The sequence below is a fragment of the Strigops habroptila genome, chromosome 2 (assembly GCF_004027225.2).
Source record: "Strigops habroptila isolate Jane chromosome 2, bStrHab1.2.pri, whole genome shotgun sequence".
NCBI classification, from domain to species: Eukaryota; Metazoa; Chordata; class Aves; order Psittaciformes; family Psittacidae; genus Strigops; species Strigops habroptila.
The window spans coordinates 91,874,790-91,896,698 of record NC_044278.2 but is presented as its reverse complement, the minus strand read 5'-3'; the positions used below and the strand labels follow the sequence as shown (position 1 = coordinate 91,896,698).

General features: G+C 37.9%; 1 protein-coding gene across 2 annotated transcripts in view; it reads right to left on the bottom strand.

Moving 5' to 3' along the window:
- Nucleotides 1–21,909, bottom strand: part of NAA16 (N-alpha-acetyltransferase 16, NatA auxiliary subunit) — a 64,830-nt gene that overhangs the window by 18,143 nt on the left and 24,778 nt on the right. For both annotated transcript variants that reach the window (XM_030475977.1, XM_030475978.1), the window contains exons 6-9: nt 20,479–20,632; nt 18,831–18,950; nt 16,624–16,719; nt 13,227–13,333 (exon numbers count right to left, since the gene is read on the bottom strand). In XM_030475977.1, the coding sequence (XP_030331837.1) occupies nt 13,227–13,333; nt 16,624–16,719; nt 18,831–18,950; nt 20,479–20,632 (477 nt within the window). The remainder of the gene's footprint in view (nt 1–13,226; nt 13,334–16,623; nt 16,720–18,830; nt 18,951–20,478; nt 20,633–21,909) is intronic.

Here is a 21,909-nt window from a genome sequence, read left to right as displayed (position 1 = left end):
AAACAAACCTTAAGTAGGATGACTACAAATACAAGAGCCAGCCATGAATTTTAAGTGCTTCAAATGTAACAAGTTAAATATTAAGCCAACTCCTTAAAGAAGTTATTTTAAAAGCAATACTCCTTGAATATCTTTATAAATAAACTGCTAGGGCATCTACTTGGGATGGAAAAACATAGGATTCAGCCAGACTTGGAAATGAGGTCTTAACTTTGAGATTGCTGGGAACTGTCAGAATTGCTCAAATCTTCTTCATAAATGTAGTATCTTTCCATTCAGAAAATAAGAGTATGATTAATTAAATAATTTTTCAAATTCAACTACACATCTAGCTGTGCTATCAATGTAGTTTATTTTTCCTCAAAATCTGAAGGAAACTTCAATGAAAATGTGTATTCACTATAGGCAGTGTATTTGCAGCACCTACAGCCAAGCTCCAGAACACTTCAAAGCACAAACATTAGCATTCAACATATCATAAATAGTAACTAACTCGACTACAATGTTCCTATCAGATTTCTACATCGGCTAACTCTTTTAGAAGTGAAAACTAACAGAGATTAGCAGTTTACAAAACTGTCAAAGAGAAGTTAACACAATTTGGAAAACTTTTGTGCAGGAACCTGGAGTTCAGCGGGACAGTAACACCACAGTCGGAACAGGCTGTCCTAGAAAACTCGCCTACAATAGCCAAGCTGTAAAATAACACAGAATTAAAATAAAAACCTAGGGACTACACAAAAGAAAATCAAAGGCTTGACTTTTAAAGTTTCTTCTCTGATTTTGCACATCCAGACACTGATCTTTCACTGCATTTCCAAACTAAGCTACAGAAATTTAACATGCCAATCCACTACAGAAGTCTGCATATAGTTTAGAGAAGCCTACACATTTATCTGCTATTTCCAATTACACAGAGACCTCTAGAAGCAGCACATTGCTTAAATGTACTAGACATCTTTCATCTAAGAAGTAGCCTAAAAGGATAAACAGACTATAAATGGGATATTGTTTTTCCCCAGACATACTGTTGGAGACATGACAGAGCCTTATGAAACAGAGTCTTACAGTAAGTCATAAATCAGAAAGCTGTTCTAGGAGAGCACCTCAAACTTCAGATCTTCAGTCCTCCATATTTTTTTAATTCACTCCACCCCAAATTATTCTATACATAGTAGTGAACTGCAGATATCTGGTAAGTTAAAGTGACATGTACTTGGTATAAGTGTAGTAGAGAAGCAAAACAGTAATAAAACTCAGAGATGACTGGCCAGCCTAGACTTCCTGCTCTAGTGGCAGTCCCATGTCTGAATTACACCAAAGACAACAGGTGGTAAGGTACAAATCAAGGAGCCACTCTAAAGCAACACATATACCAAGCAACAAAATACAAAGTATTTTGTTATATGTCTTTTCCTGGAGAGTGCTTGCCTCATTAACATACACCAGAGTGGATAAAATTGGAAAGAAATAGGGGTAAATGGTTCTACCAAAGTACTGACACTCACAGGACAGGGTTTTGCTTTCATTTTCATATTCAGAGAATAGTTTGGATTGGAAGGGACCTTAAAAATCATCTAGTTCCAACCCTCCCCCCCCCACCAGACAGGGACACCTTCCACTAGAGCAGGTTGCTCAAAGCCCCATCCAACCCAGCCCTGAACACTGCCAGGGATGAGGCATCCACATCTTCTCTGGGCAACCCTCACAGCAAAGAATTTTTTCCTAATATCTAATCTAGATCTACCCTCTTTCAGTTTAAAACCATACGCCTTTATTCTATCCCTACATGACCTTGTAAAAAGTTTCTCTCCAGTTTCCTTGTAGGCCCTTTTAGGCACTGGAAGGCTGCTCTAGAGGTCTCCCCTGCACCTTCTCTTCTCCAGGCTGAACAAGCTCAGCTCTCTCAGCCTGTCTTCATAGGAGAGGTGCTCCAGCCCTCTGAGCACCTTCGTGGCCCTCCTCTGGACTTGGCTCAGAAGGTCCACATCCCCCTTGTGTTAGAGGCCCCAGTACATCCTCAGTACATCTAGGACCAGATTTTCTAACATGCTTCTGCTCTAATTAACTAGAGATCTCTTTCACTTCCTTAAGCAATTCGCCGATAGTTCACAGAGGGCATCTAACCACAAAACCAGCTGCAACTTGCTTTAAACTCCTTTAGATTTCTACATCAAGGAGGAAAAATGCCTTTTTTCCTGAAAGGGTTAAAGAAAGATCTTCACTGGAGACAGCCTACCTTCCTGTGTAGACAGTCTTACACCTTTTTTTGAGACTGTTGTTTCTGATGTTTCTTCCAGCCAGACATTTTCTCTCATCCAGTATTTCCTCACAGTCTCCATGTTTTTAGTTACTCAGAAAAAGGGCACATGTGCACTAATGTCGAGCTTCAATGGAATCAACCAACGCACCTGCAACACAATCGACGCAAACCTTGATGTTGACTAATTGACTCTTTGGATGTTTTATCTCATGGATATAGAGACCAGCATGTACAGGGAACCAAAGAGTATTTTTGAATATTGCTTAAGTACAAAGAGAAGTTTTTTGGGGAGGTAGGGGTAGCATTTCAAGATCCCTCTCTTGTGAGAAACAATAACAAATAAGGCTGTTCACTATTATTTCAAATACATCTGGACAGCAGCTTACAGAATGTGAAAATTAGTATATCCCCTGCAATTGCTTATGCTTCAGGTTATTAGCTTCCAGCAGAAAAGTTCTGCCAAAAGCCATAGCTACATTCACCCTGAACAGTAACTTTGCAAGAACAAAATTCATACAAACACAGTGACACTCCTAAACATGAGTATTTGCTTCTTGAATGTGCCCAAAAGACCACGGCTTCTTCCCAACATATTAAGTATTGTGACAACTGTGTGAAATTTTATTCAAGTACAAAGATATCAACATGAAAAATGTAGTTTAAATATCTAAGTATACTTCCCATTCAGAAATAAAAAGAAGCCTGAGAAAGACTTTTAGTAAGCCTCCATACAATGTAACAGGCTTTTTAAATTAGAAGTTTAGCATTATAGAAAACTCAAGGAGAATGGCTACTTTGCTGATACCCGTTTTTTAATAACAAACTTCAGAAACTAAAGTACTAAGTGAAGAATAAAAACTACAAAACCACTTGTGGCATAAAAGAGGAAGAGCCCAGTAGCTAGTCTGCAAGTCTCCTATACCAGAGAAAAGGATTAAGACATCCATATCAAAGTATTTCAGGTACACACAGACTGTATTGAGACATTTTCCTTGTAAATGCTCCATGTTTCTTTAGCGTGTAAGTAAAATTGTATCTCAGTTGCACTTAAAACCCTTTCATTCACATAGCCGTACTTTAGGTAGTTATTCCAAAAGGCTCCACAAATCAGGAAAATGAAACTTTTCACGCTATTCTTAGCAGTATCAACTCTAAGTAAAAAATTCCATTATATTCCCATTTTTAAAGCCATGTTTTGTTTAAATAACATTTCAAAGTTCTACAGAAAAGCAGGACATCTTGTCAGCAAAAATCCCCAAACCACAAACCCACAAATCTCCTTATGTAGGATGAAGCTGCCTTTTAATTATAGGCTCCCCTGCTATCTTCCCATGTATCTCACTTGCTTAGGATGAACTCATTTTAGTCAAGTCACCTACAATTCTTACTACTTAGTCCGCGGTTAAAGGTGGCAAAGGCAATAAATTCACTTTAAAATGCAAGTTACCTCCAAAGTAGCTTATGGATTGATAATACAGAAGTTTAGCATTTTACGGCAAGATAAAGAAAATCAAGTGAATAAATCTCCAGAGACAGTATGAGAAGTACATGCTTTAAATAACATTAAGTAAAAGAAACTACTTTTCCCAGAAATAGAATCATAGAATAGTTAGGGTTGGAAAGGACCTTAAGATCATCTAGTTCCAACCCCCCTGCCATGGGCAGGGACACCTTGCCCTAAACCACGTGGTCCAAGGCTCTGTCCAACCTGGCCTTGAACACCGCCAGAGATGGAGCATCCACAACCTCCCTGGGCAACCCATTCCAGTGCTTCACCACCCTCATTGTAAAGAACATCTTCCTTATATCTAATCTAAACTTCCCCTGTTTAAGTTTGAACCCATTACCCCTTGTCCTACCACTACAGTCCCTAAGGAAGAGTCCCTCCCCAGCATCCTTATAGACCCCCTTCAGATACTGGAAGGCTGCTATGAGGTCTCCACGCAGCCTTCTCTTCTCCAGGCTGAACAGCCCCAACTTTCTCAGCCTGTCTTCATACAGGAAGTGTTCCAGCCCTCTTATCATTCTAGTGACCCTCCTCTGGACTCGCTCCAACAGCTCCATGTCCTTTTTACGTTGAGGACACCAGAACTGTATGTAGTACTCCAAGTGAGGTCTCACAAGAGCAGAGTAGAGGGGCAGGATCACCTCATTTGACCTGCTGGTCACACTTCTTTTGATGCAGCCCAGGATACGGTTGGCTTTCTGGGCTATGAGCGCACACTGAAGCCAGCTCATGTTCACTTTCTCATCAACCAACACCCCCAAGTCCTTCTCTGCAGGGCTGCTCTGAATCTCTTCTCTGCCCAACCTGTAGCAGTGCCTGGGATTGCCCCGACCCAGGCGCAGGACCTTACACTTGGCTTGGTTAAACTTCATAAGGTTGGCATCGGCCCACCTCACAAGCGTGTCAAGGTCCCTCTGGATGGCATCCCTTCCCTCCAGCGTATCAACCGAACCACACAGCTTGGTGTCGTCGGCAAACTTGCTGAGGGTGCACTCAATCCCACTGTCCATGTCCCCAAGAAAGATGTTGAACAAGACGGGTCCCCACTCGTTACTGTTTTCCAACTGGACATTGAGTCAATTCTTCAAAACACACCATCACCATTGCACCCAAAGGTGCAAACAGGCACGTCTCTCATAGCAAGTGAATTTTTTCTAATTGATGCAAGTGGATTTTTCAAACAAGGCCAACTAGTATTGTTTTTATTTCTACGTCTTCAATCCAACCACCTTTCAGAGAATGTCACCGCAGAAATAGTTGAGTAGCTGCACTTTTAGCTAAACCTCACAACATAATAAGAAACCCAAAAATTAGTACAAATTTAGAACTGTACACAGAAACTTGTACTTAAAACATCTGTGCTCTTCCTTGAGCACAAGTGGTAACTGAAGAACAAGGGTGGAATGGACAACTGGTCCTACAAATTCGGCAACTATTCTCACCTTCAACACAGAGTATACAACAATCATGAACCTTTCTGGTGCAGAATTTACATAAACTAAAATTTACATTAACTAAAACTCCAAGATGAAAACAACATAGTATGTTATAACCTCTCAGAGCGGGCCATTTTAGGGTAAAAGGCCATTTTATCTTTAAATGTACATCAAAGTAGTTACTGTAGAGTAGGGGAAGGCAACAGGTACTAGGGACAGTAATTAGTGTAATTAAAAATTGAAGCACTGATCTCCAAAAGACAGCACCTCATTTGAAGCCTAGCACTTTGGCATTTGTCAAGCATTAAAGACAACAGCCCCACTGAGCACCTCCCCATGTGAGCCATCTGACCTGAGAAATAATCTGGATGCAATTATGACTTTACTAGAATTTTATTGTTAACTCTTCTTCCACTTTTCTTTCACCAGCTAGATGAGGGCACACTCAACTTCAGTGAACATCTACATCAACAGCTTGGCAATGTAACTGCTGATTTCTAAGAAGCTGAAAGTATTCTTTACACAGCTCTTCACTTGAGACTACAAGCAGATGATCACTGACAAAACACCAAATGTACAACTATTACATTGTCTATTAGAATTTGCACCGAGGAACATCACAGATGCCACTTTGGGAGCACCAAAATCAAGAATGATGGATGGAGGACTCTTACCAAAAGAAGTATTACATCCTTTCCTATCTATAGATAACATGCTCAGTCTAACCCTGTTTCACTCTTGAATAAATGACCTGCTCTTCTGGCAAGTGCCTACCCTGAAGTTACAGGTGCTTCACATGCATATACTTACATTTAACCCAATACTAAGGCAAGTCTGCAGTTACCTGTGTTTTCAAGTTAATCCATTTCTAAAAGGCAGATTCTGTGACAAGTGCTTATTTTTCTGTGAATGGTCTGAAAAGGGAGGAGCAAGAAATTCTAGGAACTGATTTAGGAAGGCTATTCTGGTAAACAGATAGAAAAATCACAACTAAAGATTCCAAATCACAGTATCCAGATTAGGGATCCCAGTGCTTCTGTATTTAGGCACCCATGCACAGAGGCATGTCCCTCTTTACTGTGCCTTTCTGCACTGTTTGCTATAGGATCTTCATGTTGCCAGGCTTGCAGATGCACTTGTCCCAGTATCAAAGTACCAGCTGCAGAGTAGCTTGCTGGCTAGCAAGTCACAGCTCCAAGCTGATCCTAGGCTTGAAGGTGAAACACAGTAAGAAGATGCTATCACAGAATCATTGAGGCTGGAAGAGACCACTGTCTAGTCCAACCCCACTGCTTTCACAGAACAGGGTCAGGTGAAGCAGGTTACTCCTGGCCATGTCTAGTCACATTTATGCTATCTCCAAGGATGACGACTCCACTGCCCCTCTGAACAATTTGTTCCCATGCTCAACAACCCTCATGACAAAAGTGTCTTTTCTTTTGTTCGAAAATAGGCTAAACAATCCTATCTCTCAGCCTCTCCTCACATGCCAAACACTCCAGCCTCTTCATCAACTTCATGGCCTTTCTCTGGACTCTTTCCAGTATGTGCATGTGGTTCTTGTACAAGGGAGCCCAGAACCAGATCGAGCACTCCAGAGGAGTCTCACCAGAGCCGAGGAGTAGGATCACTTCCCTCAGCCTCATGGTGGTAGCTTTTACTAATGCAGCACAAAATGCTGCTGGCCTGTACTTCAGTTTTATGTGTTACGGGAGAGAGTGTCAAAATCCTTGCTAAGTCAAGATAAACAGTGTCAACTCCCTCCCCTTCTCCACTGAGGTAGTCATTTTTTCATAGAAGGCTATCAAGCTAGTCAGACATGAATTCCCCTTAATAAATCCATTCTACCTACTCCCAGCCCCACTGCGTCCTTCGTGTGTTTGGTAATGGTTCCAGGATTATTTGCTCCATCAGCTTCACAGGGATTTAGATGAAGCTGACTGGCCCATAGCTTCTCAAATCCTCCTTTTCGTACTTCTTGAAAAAGGGAATGACACTTGCTTTCCTCCAGTCCCCAGGAAACTCCATCCATGACAATGACCTTTTAAAGATCAAGTGGCAGTGCAGTGACATTGTCCAGTTCCCTGGGCAGTTGTTCCCTGGGATGCATCCCCTCAGGTCCAATGGGCATGTGCACATCCAATCTGTGTAAGAGTTCTATAACCGGTTCTTCCTTTACTGAAATGTATGTATTTAAGCACCTTCAAAAGGCTTGAAAAAGATTTACCCCAAGTGTTGAACTGGAAATGAGCATCATGTTAGGAAAGATGACAAAAAGTATTACCAGGAAAAGTGCTTTGAACTTTTCTGTATTCTGCCTCATGAAGAGGTTTGAGGGTTTTGTTTTACGTGTTTCTAATTTGCTGGGGTTTGGGGGTTTTTGTTTGTTTGCGTTTGGGAGGGTGTGTGGTTGGGAGTTTTTTGCTTGTTTTTTTTGGCTCTAGAGTGAAAGTTTCTAATAAAGTCACTGACAGTTGGTATCTTCTGCTTTTCCTCAAAATGTAACAGGAATCCACTCTTGGATAGGTAAGAATAGACACAAGTATCATCAAGAAAGCACTAAGGGCACCAACTAGGCTTCAGCTGAGTAATCCACTGCCATTTTGTTTTAGATAGTCAGTTACAGAATACATGCAGCTGCCTTAAACTCTCCTTCTGGTCCAAGACATGTCTTATCAGAGGAGTGAATGATACCTGTAAGATCAGAATAAAAGTATCACTATATCCAAGGTCTGTCTTGGTGCTAGCAGATGTGGAAAGATGCAGGTTGTTAAAAAAACAAGAACAACAAACAACCCAAAACATACTAAGTACCTGCCTGGGACATGTCTTTCTCTCAGTAAGACTAGGCATCTGCAAATTAAAGGCATAGATTCAATGCATGAAGGGTACAGTTTAAACTGCAGATTTAGCGTAACCACCACCATGGTGGTGTTCAGCACAGAGTGCCTTCCCTTTCCAGGTAAATCTTCCCTCAGAATTTTGTGATAGAAATTATCCAAATAAAATTAACCTGGGGAAGGAAGTCCCAAGAAACAAGCTAATATGGAATGAATGTAAGAGTTCTGCAGAGCAGTAGGACATGTACAGGGATCCCTTTTGTTGTCTTGAACAATAGCCAGACCCAAAAAAGTGCATTTCAAGAGAAATCATACAAACAGGCACAGGCTGATATTTGAGAAGGTGACTGAACTCATAGCCAAGGCACATGTGTTAACTGTGGAATCTTTGTAATAGTTCAATGTTATAAAAGCTTTTTTAAAACCAGTCATTTTTGAACAGAACCAGAAGTTGCTGCCGTTTGGTTTAATACACGAAACAACATTCGACAAGTTACAGAAACACTTCCAGTCTATTTTCCCCATCTTAGTTTCTTCCTTCAATTTACCAGCCATACATTAATGTAAATGACTCATTAAAATGTGATTAAAGTAGATTAATTACATCATGTTCTTCTGAAGACTAAATTTCCTATTTTTGCCAGAAAACAGATTCTGAATGACAGACAGCAACCAACCTAAAAACACTGCAAAAATCATCAAGAAAATTTTTATCCATATGTTGGCAAAATCATGCTTCATAATGCATGCTGATGCTGATGTTAACTCCATTCAACATGCACAACAGTAGCAACTACAGGAAAGTGGGTAAACTTTACTTTCTGAAGATACACCTGTTTTTTCTGTTTTGCTTGTGACTTCTGCTATTTCCCTGCACTTGTTGCATACAAGAAGAGTTTCTCTAAGTGATATTTAAGAGCCTGCTAGCTGTTTTAGCAGCTCAGGAAACAAGCTCATCGACACACCGAGTCAAACACACTGTCCCTTACAAGACACTACAAGATCAGCTGAGAAAAATGTGCAGCTCAGAATGCAGGTCTCTTCCTTCACACTAGTAACCTGTATAGGTAGGTCTTGACTCTTGTTCATGCCAGAGATCTCCTTTCTTTTTTCCAACCCTAACAGGTTCAGCAGAGCCTGGTACAGTACTTTTTACATTTGTGAGCTTTGTCTTATGTAACCACACTCACTTCACACTATTTCATCATGACAAAGAGTTTTCACATTTAAAAAAGCCCCAGGCTATATTTACAGCATCCCTTAGAGGCTGCCATATAACGAATAGAAGACAGGCAGCCAATTTCCTCACAACATACAGCAGCTTCTTCAAGAGTCATCTGAAACAAACATACTGATGAATATTTATCTCAGTAAGTATTTTTTTTAAACAAGAACAAAGCCATCAAGTTTCATCAATTGATTTCTCCAGTGTTGTGGGTAAAATGTGATCTCTGACATCAGCAATGATGTACCACTGAACATAGTCCATACAGTATTATAAACTTGTTTTAAATGAGACATCCTGGAAAATACAGTAAGACTTGCTTTGAAAGCCTCTATCACCCTCTAATTGATCTTTTCTTCAGTTGGAAAGAAAGAAAATCTGGCTGTGTACTTGAACTCTTCACATAACATATCCTTACTCATCCACATTACTTGTAGAAAAATCAGTTGCCAGTATTATAGAAATATTTCCTTTTCAGTTGGGCTTTGCCCAACATTTACTCCTACGATTCAATGCCCCCCTCTTTTTTTCTTATTTCAGTGTTAGAGCAATTTTATGCTACAGCACAGTATGGAAGTGTACTCAGCATGGTGAACAGCTGGCATGATTTAATTCTACAGTATCTTAATAATCCAAAGCTCTATCCACACCACTATACATTTGATCAAGTTTAAAGGGCAGTACAGTTCCTAGGTAAATGACAATTGTTAGCTTCATTTCTCCAAGCTTCACCCTTCAGTCTCTACTACTTCTACTTCCTACAGTCTAGGTGGCTTGACACAGAGGAAGAAAGAGTCAACAAACAGTTCACATGCTACTTATCAGACTAGCATAACAGCAAAAAAATCTTCAGTTACAACCTCATTTGAAGAGCTTCGAAAGATTGGACAATTTATTGGGTAACTCCTAAACCAATGGATAAAGACACTAGTCAGGTCACTGCTTTGCCAGCAGTGAAGGACCACAGAATCTGTAACTGGATCTTGTTTGCAGAAGCATGTACAGTAATTTACAGCAAAGCAAGCTTAACGCTTTCTCCCCATCAGCTTCCAGAGTTAAAGTCTTCCTTAAGTACCTCTGAAACATCATAATCTCAAATCTCAGAATCTAACAACTCACTCCTAGAAGGTAACAAACAATATTGCTGAGACTGATGAAGCATCCTCATCTGCTCATCCCAGGTTTCACCATACTGTCTGTTATCTTTTCAAGTATCCAATTTTCTAGCAGTTAGCAAGTTTTGAACAGTTTCCTTTTCTACCCAGTTGTGCAGTCAAATATAAACCTCTGCACATGGCAAACTCAACACAAGGCCGATACATACATTTGTGTACTTATGGTACCCTTCTGTGACATCACCCGAATGAACTTATACAGTTCTACTTTAAGCGTGAAGGAAGATTAAAAACATCTTTCCCCCTTAACCAAAGTAAAGCATATTCTCTAGTAAAGTGATGAAGAACCAGTTGTACTCCACGCATTTCTCCACTTAATACCCACACAAGTATGTAAACTAATTCCTACTAGGTAGTTGAAAAAGTGACATCCCTTCCACCCATCTCACTTAGCACTTCAGTTATTTCAGTTTTGGTTTTTGGTGGGACATTCATTAATTATTTCTAGAAGCAACTGGTAAAGCTTGCTCAGTGTTAGTTTCATAGATATGAAGTACTCAGATACTTTGCAAACAAGTATAAACAGCTCTCAACACAGCAGGCACCTTCAGATTCAGACATCTATGCTCAGATAAGCATAATATGGGTGCCTGTGCTCTCTCTACAATCAAAACAGATATCTATGATCTAAGAGTCTGGAGAGGCCTTTCAGTTCTTAAAAGGGGCCTGCAAGAAAGGTGGAAAGAGACTCCTTAGGAGGGCCTGTTGCAACAGGATTAGGGGTGATGGTTTTAAACTAAAAGAGGGGAGATTCAGGCTGGATGTGACGAAGAAATTCTTTACAGTCAGGGCAGTAAAATACTGGCACAGGTTGCCCAGAGAGGTGGTGGATGCACCATCCCTGGAGACATTCAGGGCCAGGCTGGATGTGGTTCTGGGCAACCTGACCTAGTTGAAGATGTCCCTGTTCATTGCAGTGGGATTGGACTAGGTGACCTTTGAAGGTCCCTTCCAACCCAAGCTATTCTATGATTCTATCTAGCACAGTCAAAAGGAGCCTTGATAGCTGTTTGACTGATCCAGCGGAGGAAACCACATATGGTGGTGAGATGAACAGTTCTCTATGTCCACTGACAAATTCATGTGCCTGAATCAGGAACTTAATGTCATTCCTTAATTGTTAAAAACTTATTCCAGAGAACTGGGAAACAAACAACCAAACTAAGTTTCTGAAAGATGACTACACACCTGCCTAAAATAATTCGCCCAGCCTCAAAAAGTAGAACCAAGAACATGAAGCTAAAGATATCTACAACAGCCATCTTTGTACTGGATGACAGTCATGACCTCTAAATTTTAGCAATTCTAAAATTAACTGTCAGGGACCAAAAGTAAAATTTCTCTTAGTTTCAAAGATCCTTCCGTTACACTATAGTTACATGAGAACCCAACCAAGTGAAACATGAAGGAGACCCTGTCTTGGTAGGAGAAGGACAAGGAGAGGAAAATGCTGTTGCAGAAGTCAGCAGCACAAAAAACCTCAAGAATATGTGGAAACTGTGAGGCTCTTCACTTTATTACGTTTTAGGATTAAGCTGGCAGTTCCAAGCAGTACTGGTTCAACACAATGAAGATAACCAGCAGCAAGGCCACCTTTCTGAATAATTCTGCCCTAAAATATAGTAGTCTTTTTTTTTTTTTACCCACCATGTCAGAAACAATTAAGTGCTAAAAATCTTTTCACACACCAAATGAGTTTATATACATCTTTTAACTTCTACATTTTCATACTTCAAACAGCAAAGGTAAAACTTTCACAGCACTGACTGTACTTCTGTCTAGATAGTGTATCATCATTTTAAATCTTTAAATCCAGTTTCAAAAGTTTACATTGAGAAGTACATATTAGTAATAGGTCCTTTAGAAAAGCTTGTACATGATACCAGAATTTACTAAAATTATGTCAACCATGGAGACACAGGACAGATTACATTCTCCAAAAAGAAGTGTATTGAAAATTTCATGTTAAGATAACGAGCAAAGAGATTCTTGGGAAGAAGAATAATTTTAGTCCAAATAAAGGAATTCCACTTCTGGTTGAAAAGTTGCATCATGCATTTAGGGTTTTACCAGCTACAAAAACCGCATCTTACTGAGTTATGAAGGGATTAGAATACCCAGCATTTTATTGCTTGTAACAAAGATAGCAACGTCTGAATAGACTGACCTTTATTTTCTACATGTTTTAGTAACATGGTTTAGTCAGCTGACAAGCTTGGAGTGAAGAACTACACTTGAAACCATAGTTCTAATGTGACACAATTTTTGCGAGAATTGTGAGTTTAGAAGTGCAAAAATTAAACACTGAAGTTTTAGCTAAAGAGTGAAATGGAAAACAAACCTTTATGGTAAATATTGATGTATTTGTGTATTCGTGCAATTCAGAAACGTACATAGAACAATAACCATCTGTGTGGTATTTTAAAATCATGACTTCTGGTGACATCATAAACCATAAGTTGAAAGAATCCTGACACACTGCACTCAAAGTCCACAAAAATAAAGCTACTGGGTATCTTTGATTTTTCAAGAACTTGAGTGCATTCTGCACCAATCCAACTACAAGCATTTTGATATCACCTGTCTCAGAAGTGATGTTTCATACATATTAAGCACCACCAAGTGATCATTCATATACTACAAAATAGCACATTAAGAAGAAAAATGTTCAGCAACAGTTATTGGTAAGTACAGGAAAATCTACATAAAAATAGTTAGATAGTCTATTAGAAATTCCATATAGAAGACTTCATTAAAACCAAATAAATACTAAATTTTACCTTTTCTGGATTGTAATATAAAGATTTCAAAGTGGTAAACAAGGGTGGGCAGCCTTTACTGAAGTTAACCCTCAGGAACTTATCCAATAGTTCTCTAAATTTTTCACCTAGAAACAAAAGTGTATTTGGTTATATGTCAGTGATTGCAAGTGTTATATAAATATAAGCGCTATACTACTGTGCAACTCTGGATAATAGAGAAATTTTAATCTTTCTTGTTATTTATGAATAAGATACAAATATGCTCTGGATAAAGAAAAGAGTAAAATGCTTAAGTTGCTAGTGTTTAGGAGACTGCTGACATAGACATGGCAACAGTCCTCAAACCTGTAAAATCTATTAAAGAGAGAAATTAAGTGTGGGCTACAGAGGATGTAGCAAAGGCTATTTAAACAAACATTGGGAAAAGTTATAATGGTAAGGATAACCAAGCACTGGAATGGATTACCTTGGAGATCTTGTAAAAGCTCCATCATTGGAAGTTTTTATGATTAAGTTAGACAAATGTGTGTTAGGAATAATGCAGATATAAATTATCCTGCTTTGAGGAAGAAGGATGGATGAAATGAACCCTCTACCTCTCTTCTAGTCCTATTTTTTATGAGTAGGACATGACTTCCAATGATTATATGATTGTTTCTGGAATCAGAAACAGAATAGAAGACTGGGTTTCAGAAGGGCAAGCACTGTATCAGAATCATCTTTATTAAAATATAATGGCAGAAAGCTTAAAATCTGATTTAATTATGTTGCCAAGTAAAAATTACAGTACTTGCAGTACATGCCACCTGAGAAATGCTGCTTCCAAAACAGAAAAAGAAAAAGCAGGACAGCTGGCTTTCATGTTTTTATTCCTATGATGAAAAGTGGTTGGTTTCAGTTGTTTCAGTTTTGTTGGGTTTTTATTGTCATTGTTGTTTTGGTTTCTTTAATTGGTTTTGTTTGCTTTGTATAGGGATGAAATTGCTACACTTCACTATCTACTCTGCTGTGGACTTCAAGAATTCTTTAAGCAAGGCAGCAGTACATTTCACAATACTAATATACACACAAACCATTGAAACAAACTTCAGTTCATTAAGAACATATTACAAATTTTATTCACAGACTGTTATACAGATATTCAGAAAATGAAGCTATGGCTTTGGATAAAACATTCTTATGTACTTCCACCAGTTAATTGTCCTACACTTACTGTTATCAGTACTGTTACTGAGATTAATAGAAGTAACTCATGTACTTGTCTCGCTGTACTGAAACAAACTGCCATATATAGAAACTCCTACTGCCTGTGGATGAGAATCGTAACTGGACCATAAGGACATGCTTTATTACAGGTGAATTAAAGGTTGTTTTCTCACCATACAAGAAGCCTCACTGTATGACAAAGAGTCCATCTCTTGATTTATTCTGTTGAATTATTCTAATTTATATTTTTGATAGAATTGTAATTGAGAATTTAGAAAAGTAAGATTCTAGTTTCAATTAAGTACATATTGATCTATAGAAAGCAGAACAGTCTAAAACAAAGCCTGAAAACTGCAGAACACACAGCTAGGCACTACAACAGGAAGCCAAGCTCAAAATTCAGTCTGAGGTACAGAAAAGATCTGACCACAGCAGGAACAGTGAATCCAGAGCAGCATAAGCAAATACGAAACTGGATGGCGAGGTTCCAACCCCCCACCCTTGATCAGTCTGAAAATTAACTGTAATAGCCTTTCTCCATGAGGGTGGTTTCCAGCCGGATCAAGGAACTGACTTGTATGAAATATGAGGTTATTAAAATGCAATGCATGGTAAGGTCTAGGAAGGACTGCCCCTTATAACAGAAGCCTGTACTTCAGAGTATTTCAAGCCAATTCTGAACCAACCATTCTGTTGGGTGCAAGCACTTAGACTATGGCTACAGCAGGAACAACAAATCCTTACTACCAAACATTTCTATTTCAATGAATATGAGGTGTGAAACTACACTGTCAAATATTATATGGTAACCTAGAGCAAAACAAAGTGAAATTAAGTCAACAGCAAAACACACTATTAATAGTGTTCTGCAGGTTATTTCCTCGTTTGCTATGTATAATTAGAATTTTATTACAGGAGAAAAACAATTTCTTGTCACCTAGCTTTTCAAATGTAGCTGAACTGCCTTAAAATTTGCCCTTGTACAGTCAAAGAAACTGAAATATCTGTGATTAAGGCACACAAGTGTTAACTTCAGGGCTAAATCTCTTACGAAGCAGTTACCTTGTGCATACACCTTTCCTGTATAAAAATCACAATCAGACTCCTGAGCAACAATAGAGAAGTGGACAGCTATGTTCTGTAGCATTTCAAGGTACAACAAATGTGGTGCTCAGTAAATGAGCTAAATAAAAACTAACCTCATGAAATTGAGAGCATGAGCAGATACGCTGGGAATTTTCGGCTGAACTTCAAAGTTTCATGACACTTGATATTAGCTTGTGTACTTTGTATGTCTTTCCACAAGTTTTCTACTGCAGGTACAGCAGTTAGCTAAATACCAAGTGTATATTTTACGGGAATTTATCATTTAATTTAGTCTCCTTCCTTCTATTTTGGAAGATCATAGTTTGCTGTTTTAAGAAGTACACACATAATCCCTCCAGAACTGAGAATATTTGTGCACTGTATTTCAATACAACTCCTGAAAGGACGAAGTCATTGAAAAACTTAACTATGAAATTAAAATTATTTGTGCTACATAACACTGCAGACCTGGTTTTTTTTTGTTCCTATTATTAAATTGTCAGCACAAATTTAGTGTATGTTGTAGATTTAAGTTCTAATGGGTTTACAACAGTGTTGTACACCCAATAGAATATTCAGAGCCGTAAAAAAAGGGAATTTTCTGTAGAGCAGAAAAACTTTAGAGCACAAAAACCGTTAGGAAAATTTATGAGTCCTATGCTATTGTAATTGTTACATGCATCATTTACACCTGGTTTCAGTGTTTATGAATTTAAGTTAGCTTATATATATACGTATATTAAAAATATAGGAGTGTGTATAAACACATCCCTATACCTAGAATTCAAGGGATCTATACCCTCTACTTTTTAACTTACAACTCTTAACTTGTATGATGCAGAAAAATGATGTACAAGAATTCCTACAATCTATATACCATTCTGTACTGTAGTTTTATCAATACAAACGTTACATAGTTCATATCCCCATGTTAAAGTGCATGAAATCTTTCTTTCAACTCCTAAAACATAACAAATAATTTTGTCTATTCCAAGAGAAATGCGTACATCTGGTTGGTGTACATGTACAAATAGGTATTAAATGTACATTCAACAGCCTGATGGAAACTTAAGGAAAAAAACAAATAAAAAGTCTAATACAGAACAGATATGCAACTTGTTACCTGAAACAAAGTTTAAAGGTAATCTTCTAGGTGAAACTGCTCTGGGATGTCTTTTACTAACTTCTTCATAAATCTGAAGCCTCTCTTCTAAAGTGCCTATTATCAGTAAATATAATAGATATAAGTAAAAGAGAAAAATCTGTTCTTCTAAATGTTTTTAAATGTTGAGAATTAATTTAACTAGACTTCTTACACAGTTTGGATTTGGAACAATTTAAACATTTCAAGCTATTTTTTCCAGTTAATCATAAGCATTACTGTGTAAAAGTGTGTACTGAAAACACTATGTACCATATGCAATTACCAGCATTAATCACTGTAAGGATTAACTGCAAACAGGACAATTACTTTGCACATTCGATCATACAGTACTAGAACTTGGTTTCTTTCAGTTACATGTTGTCCAGACCCATTCACATAGTTTGACATTCATAGCTTCAATTAACTGGTTTTTTTTTTCACTATGCATCCATTTCAGATGTACTTAAAGCATTCAGAAAAATATACTGCATTTCTAAATCATAGGTACACAAACAGCATGCTATACAAGCATACCTTTATTACAGGTCCTCTGGTGGCAGCAAAAACAGGGCACAATACTGCCAGTGTAAATACTGAGCACCAGAACTCTTTATATCTTAATGTTTAACAATACAGCTACTTAAAGATTTTCTTCCCACTCCACCCCTTTCCCCCATAATATGCTTTGGAGCTCCAATGTGGTTAGAATGTAAATAAAACTAATCTGTTGCTTTGAAATGCCATTTTCACATAATTAAGATCAATTTTGCTTACTACATTCATCAAGCAATTTAAATAAAACTGAATTTACAGATCAAGATTAGACACAACATATATTTAATAAATATATCTGTTTTCCTTTCATAAGAAAAACAATTTATCTTGTCACTGAGCTCAAATGTTGGGGAAGAGGGGGGAATATGTTACCCAGTGGCTCCAAGAGATGCAAAGTTCTAAAAGTTAAACTAAAATGATGTTTGGATTGGAACTAAAGCATATAAAAGCCCTAATTGAAGTCACAAGTTGGAGCTCCAGAACTTACCATGGGGGAGGAAATAGTCCTAAGACCACCTAAAAAATAAAGTAGCATTATTAGTTTTATAAATTAGTACAGTATTAACCTACATAGGATTTTAAGATTTCAACTACTGGATTGGTTCTTTGTCAAGAGCTACACATTGTCATCAACATATTTATTATATCAAACAGAATAATTAAGCTCTTGGATAATTTATTTTCTGGAGACAATCACAATGTTCAACTCTACAGATACAGTAGGAAAACCACTTGAAGGGCAACACTACTCCCTGCATAAGAGTAACAAATGCAATCTTTTTCGTTTTCCAATCACAAGACATACTCCCAGACCTTAAGAAACCCACTGTAAAACGTCCTTCTAGAAAGCTGGTTGAGAAATATAATGTAGCTATAATATCTACCAATAATAGCCGTGTGGGCTTATGATTTATGATGTCATCAGAATAACTCCAGTAAAACTTCCACTAATTAGTGAACAGTGAAATATAAGGAAAGCATTCCTGTGTAACAGTAAACACTTGGGAAAGTTCCCACTGCAAAACACTTATTACTGTATAAATTGTTGCAATATCATAATTAAAAAAACCACAAAACAAACACTCCAAACAATTAGCTGTTTTCCTGAAAGACAGAACAGCAGTAAAGTGAACTAGAATGGAATAACAAGTGTCACACTTAGCACCTTTTCCTCCAAAGAGCAGTCAGCTTTTTTCAGAGGGCCTATCTTTAAAAGGCCATCTGAAACAGGTATTTGATTATTTCTCTACATGCCTGTAGAAAGAGGTACCACCTAAACAAATTTCAGAACAATAATCTCACATTGTGGTGTATGATAGTGGTCTGACTATCAGCCAGTAGTCAGGAATGAATTGCAGTTTAGCTTCCAAGTTCATGTATGGCAAGGAAATGGTTTTTGTGTAAGCACCTTTAGCTCCAAGAAGAGGAAGACTTGCTGTTGGCATTTTCAGGCATACAACTTTCCCAGTAAACATTTTAAAATGGACGAAACACAACTGTATCATACTCAAGATTAGAAAGTACATAATTTTCTGCCAAGCAAAGCTTTTAAATCTAAAATAGTAACAAAAAAGTTTTAAGTATATCCTGTATCATATGTATCTTCCACATATCTGTGTATCTTAACTTACTAGGTTGCAGGGCCTTTTCCAAGCCTTCATAATAATACCAGTTTTCTGCATTGCGCTCAATTAACTCTTTGTACACTTCACCAGCTTCTTTCAGCCTTCCCAACTTCAGTAACATCTCTCCTAAAAACAACACAGTAAGAACTGAGTTACATGAGAAAGCACTGATACTTTGGGAGCAAAGTTTACAAAGTTTTGGGGCTTAGTCATACATAAGATACTCAAAAAGAGGCTTTATTTTTCCAAGGGCATTTACTGTGTATTACAAGTGCTACTTGAAGCTACCACACATATAGCACAACACAGTTTGGAGCATTTAGCACCTGCAAAAACAAACATTATTTGAATGTCTGTATCTGAGTACTCAAAATAGCTATTGGGATTATCAATGAAACAAGTAACTCTTCCTTCCAGGACTCCAGCACATGACTATGTCACTTCTTACCAAGTTGTTTACTTAACTACATTTATATTTTTTGCATCAACTAACCAGTTTTTAACCAGTTAAGTCACACTGGTTTGCCACTAAGTAAATTGTTCTACCAGGTATGGCTTGCATGCAATTAATTTTCTTCCCTGCAGCCTATACAGTGCTGTGGTTTGGGATCTGTGACTAAGCAGTGATAACACACCAGTGTTTTCGCTACTGCTGAGCAGTGCTTGTAGAGCATTAAGGCTTTCTCTTTTTAACCCCACTCTGCAACCCCAAGTACGCTGGGTTGGATAATAAGCTGTGAGCACACACAGTTGCTGGACAGTTGATCCAAACTGGCCAAAGAGGTACTTCATCCTATGTAGTGTCATGCTTAGTAATAAACATTGAGGAAGGAGGAGTGTTTGGGCAGGTGGCCATTGCTAGGAGACTGGCTGAGCATCAGCCTACTTGTGAGACATGGTAACTCATTGCTTTTGCAGCACTTGGGGATCTGTTTGGGGATTTTCTTTTCCCCTTCCTCCTTTTTTCACTTAAGCTATCTTTATCTCAACACGTGAGTTTTCTTGCTTTGCTCCTCCTATTCTCTCTCCTGTCATGGCAAGGAAGGCTGGGAGAAGTGAGTGAACAGCTGTATGGGGCTTACCTGTTGGCCAGGGTCAACCCACCACAACTGTGCAGGGAGAAGCTGAAGAATACGTGCTATTACACTATATAATTGTGCACATTCACAACTCAGTACTTCAAATCCACAAAACAACTGTGGGTTATTTTTAACAACGTCAACTTCAGTATTCTCTTAAGTAAGGCAATACAAGTAAGTGCATTAGAAAGCTTAAGAAGGAAATGAGAATGATATTTCAGTTAAAAAAAAAAAAGAAAAAAAAATAAACCAGTGCTTGTACTACAAACAATATTCTTTGAGATTCAGAGCTATTACAACCCAGTTTGATTTACAGAAAGCTACTCTAGTATGCACCAATATAATAATATCTGAGATCTCCTCTGTTCCTGTGTCAACTCAAACTAGACTACTTGCATTCTCTATCCACTTCAACAGGGCAAATTAATTGAGCACAAAACTGTAGGTACCAGTTTCCCTACAGTAACTTTGAAATCAAAGATTTCACATGTTTTTTTCCTCTTACTGCTTTATCGTATCTGAAAGTCAGTAGAAACATTTACAACAAAATTGCTGAGGGAAGAAGAGTGACTTACCTTTGATTTCTTCTACTATTAATTTATCACATATTTGCTTTTCATATGTCTCTATATGTTCTAAAGACTCCTGAAATAGATCTGCCTCTCTCATCACTTGATTTTGATATAAAATCAGTTCACTATATTCGTAATCTATTTTATTAGGAGGAATCTGGGGGGAAAAAAAGCAATAGGTTAGTTAACATTTACCTGTACCTCAATTGTATGTAATATTGCAGAACACAAGATTCAGGCTATGGAATACATCAGGTCTATTTATATACCCATCCAAACATTCAAAATGTAAAACTCCCATTATTCATACCCAAATTAGATTCATTCAGGATACCCTCTGTTAGAGAACAGTTTAAAAGAATTCCTGTGTTTCTCTCTGTCAAGATAACCCTTTCCTTCTCTCACACAATTCCATAAAATTTGCAAAGATCTTGGTAATCTTTTCCTTCTGAAGGACTCCTGTACTCCACAACAATTGTGACCTAAGTTGTGTAGCAGATTGCTGGGATATCACAATACTCATTTTCAGCATACCAAAAATTCTGGACCAAACTATTTCCAAGGGCAACGAACCACCCAAATACTGGCTATAGCTTGACAACTAGAATTTTTCAGACAGAACCTAAACTATTTCTGTCTAACCAAGCATTTTCTGTACTACACTTCAAACCCCGGGAAGTACAGTGCATAAGCATGCTAAGCATGTTTTCAAGCAAAGGTAATGATTTTAAGGTCTGCTGTCATTTGCATACCTAGGATTTGGTCTACTAGCTACAGTAAAACTAGTGGGCCATCCACCTGCCAGTGATATATGAGCCACTGAAACAGAATGACATTCAGAAGTATTTAATTTTAGGGATAACACCCTAAAGTGTATTTAGGCAATGAAAAATCTTGCCAGAGTTATAATTAATATTTCATACTAAATGCTCTTCACTAATACACACAGAAGCTACTGCAATTATGAGTAAATTGCAAGAATCTGAGACCAGATGCAGAAGTCTGCAGATAATGCCCAGTAGATCTATGTTTACTAAGTGAAATATACTGCCTCAATAGAAACTGTAGGAGAGACAGTGATAGGCTAACATGATTTTATTGTTAAAAATACCTAAGCCGCTGAGCTTAATATATGTTAATAATTTTCTTTCCCATGACACCACATGCTTTGTTTCTTTCTGAGCAAGCAACACCTCAAAGTCACACTGGCCACCAAATAGTTTACTATTACTTTTCTGTTCCCTGAGAAAAGCTTTTCTTATGTCTTCTTTAAAGAACTAAGAAATTTAATAAAGAAAAAATCCAACCCAATACATTAAACTGGTTGAAATTAACAATCATATTAGAAGAATCTTGTCTTAAACCACTACTTTCAGACCTTCCCTAAACACAGATCGATTCTGATCATGCTCTTGGAATGTTTAGAGGCAACTT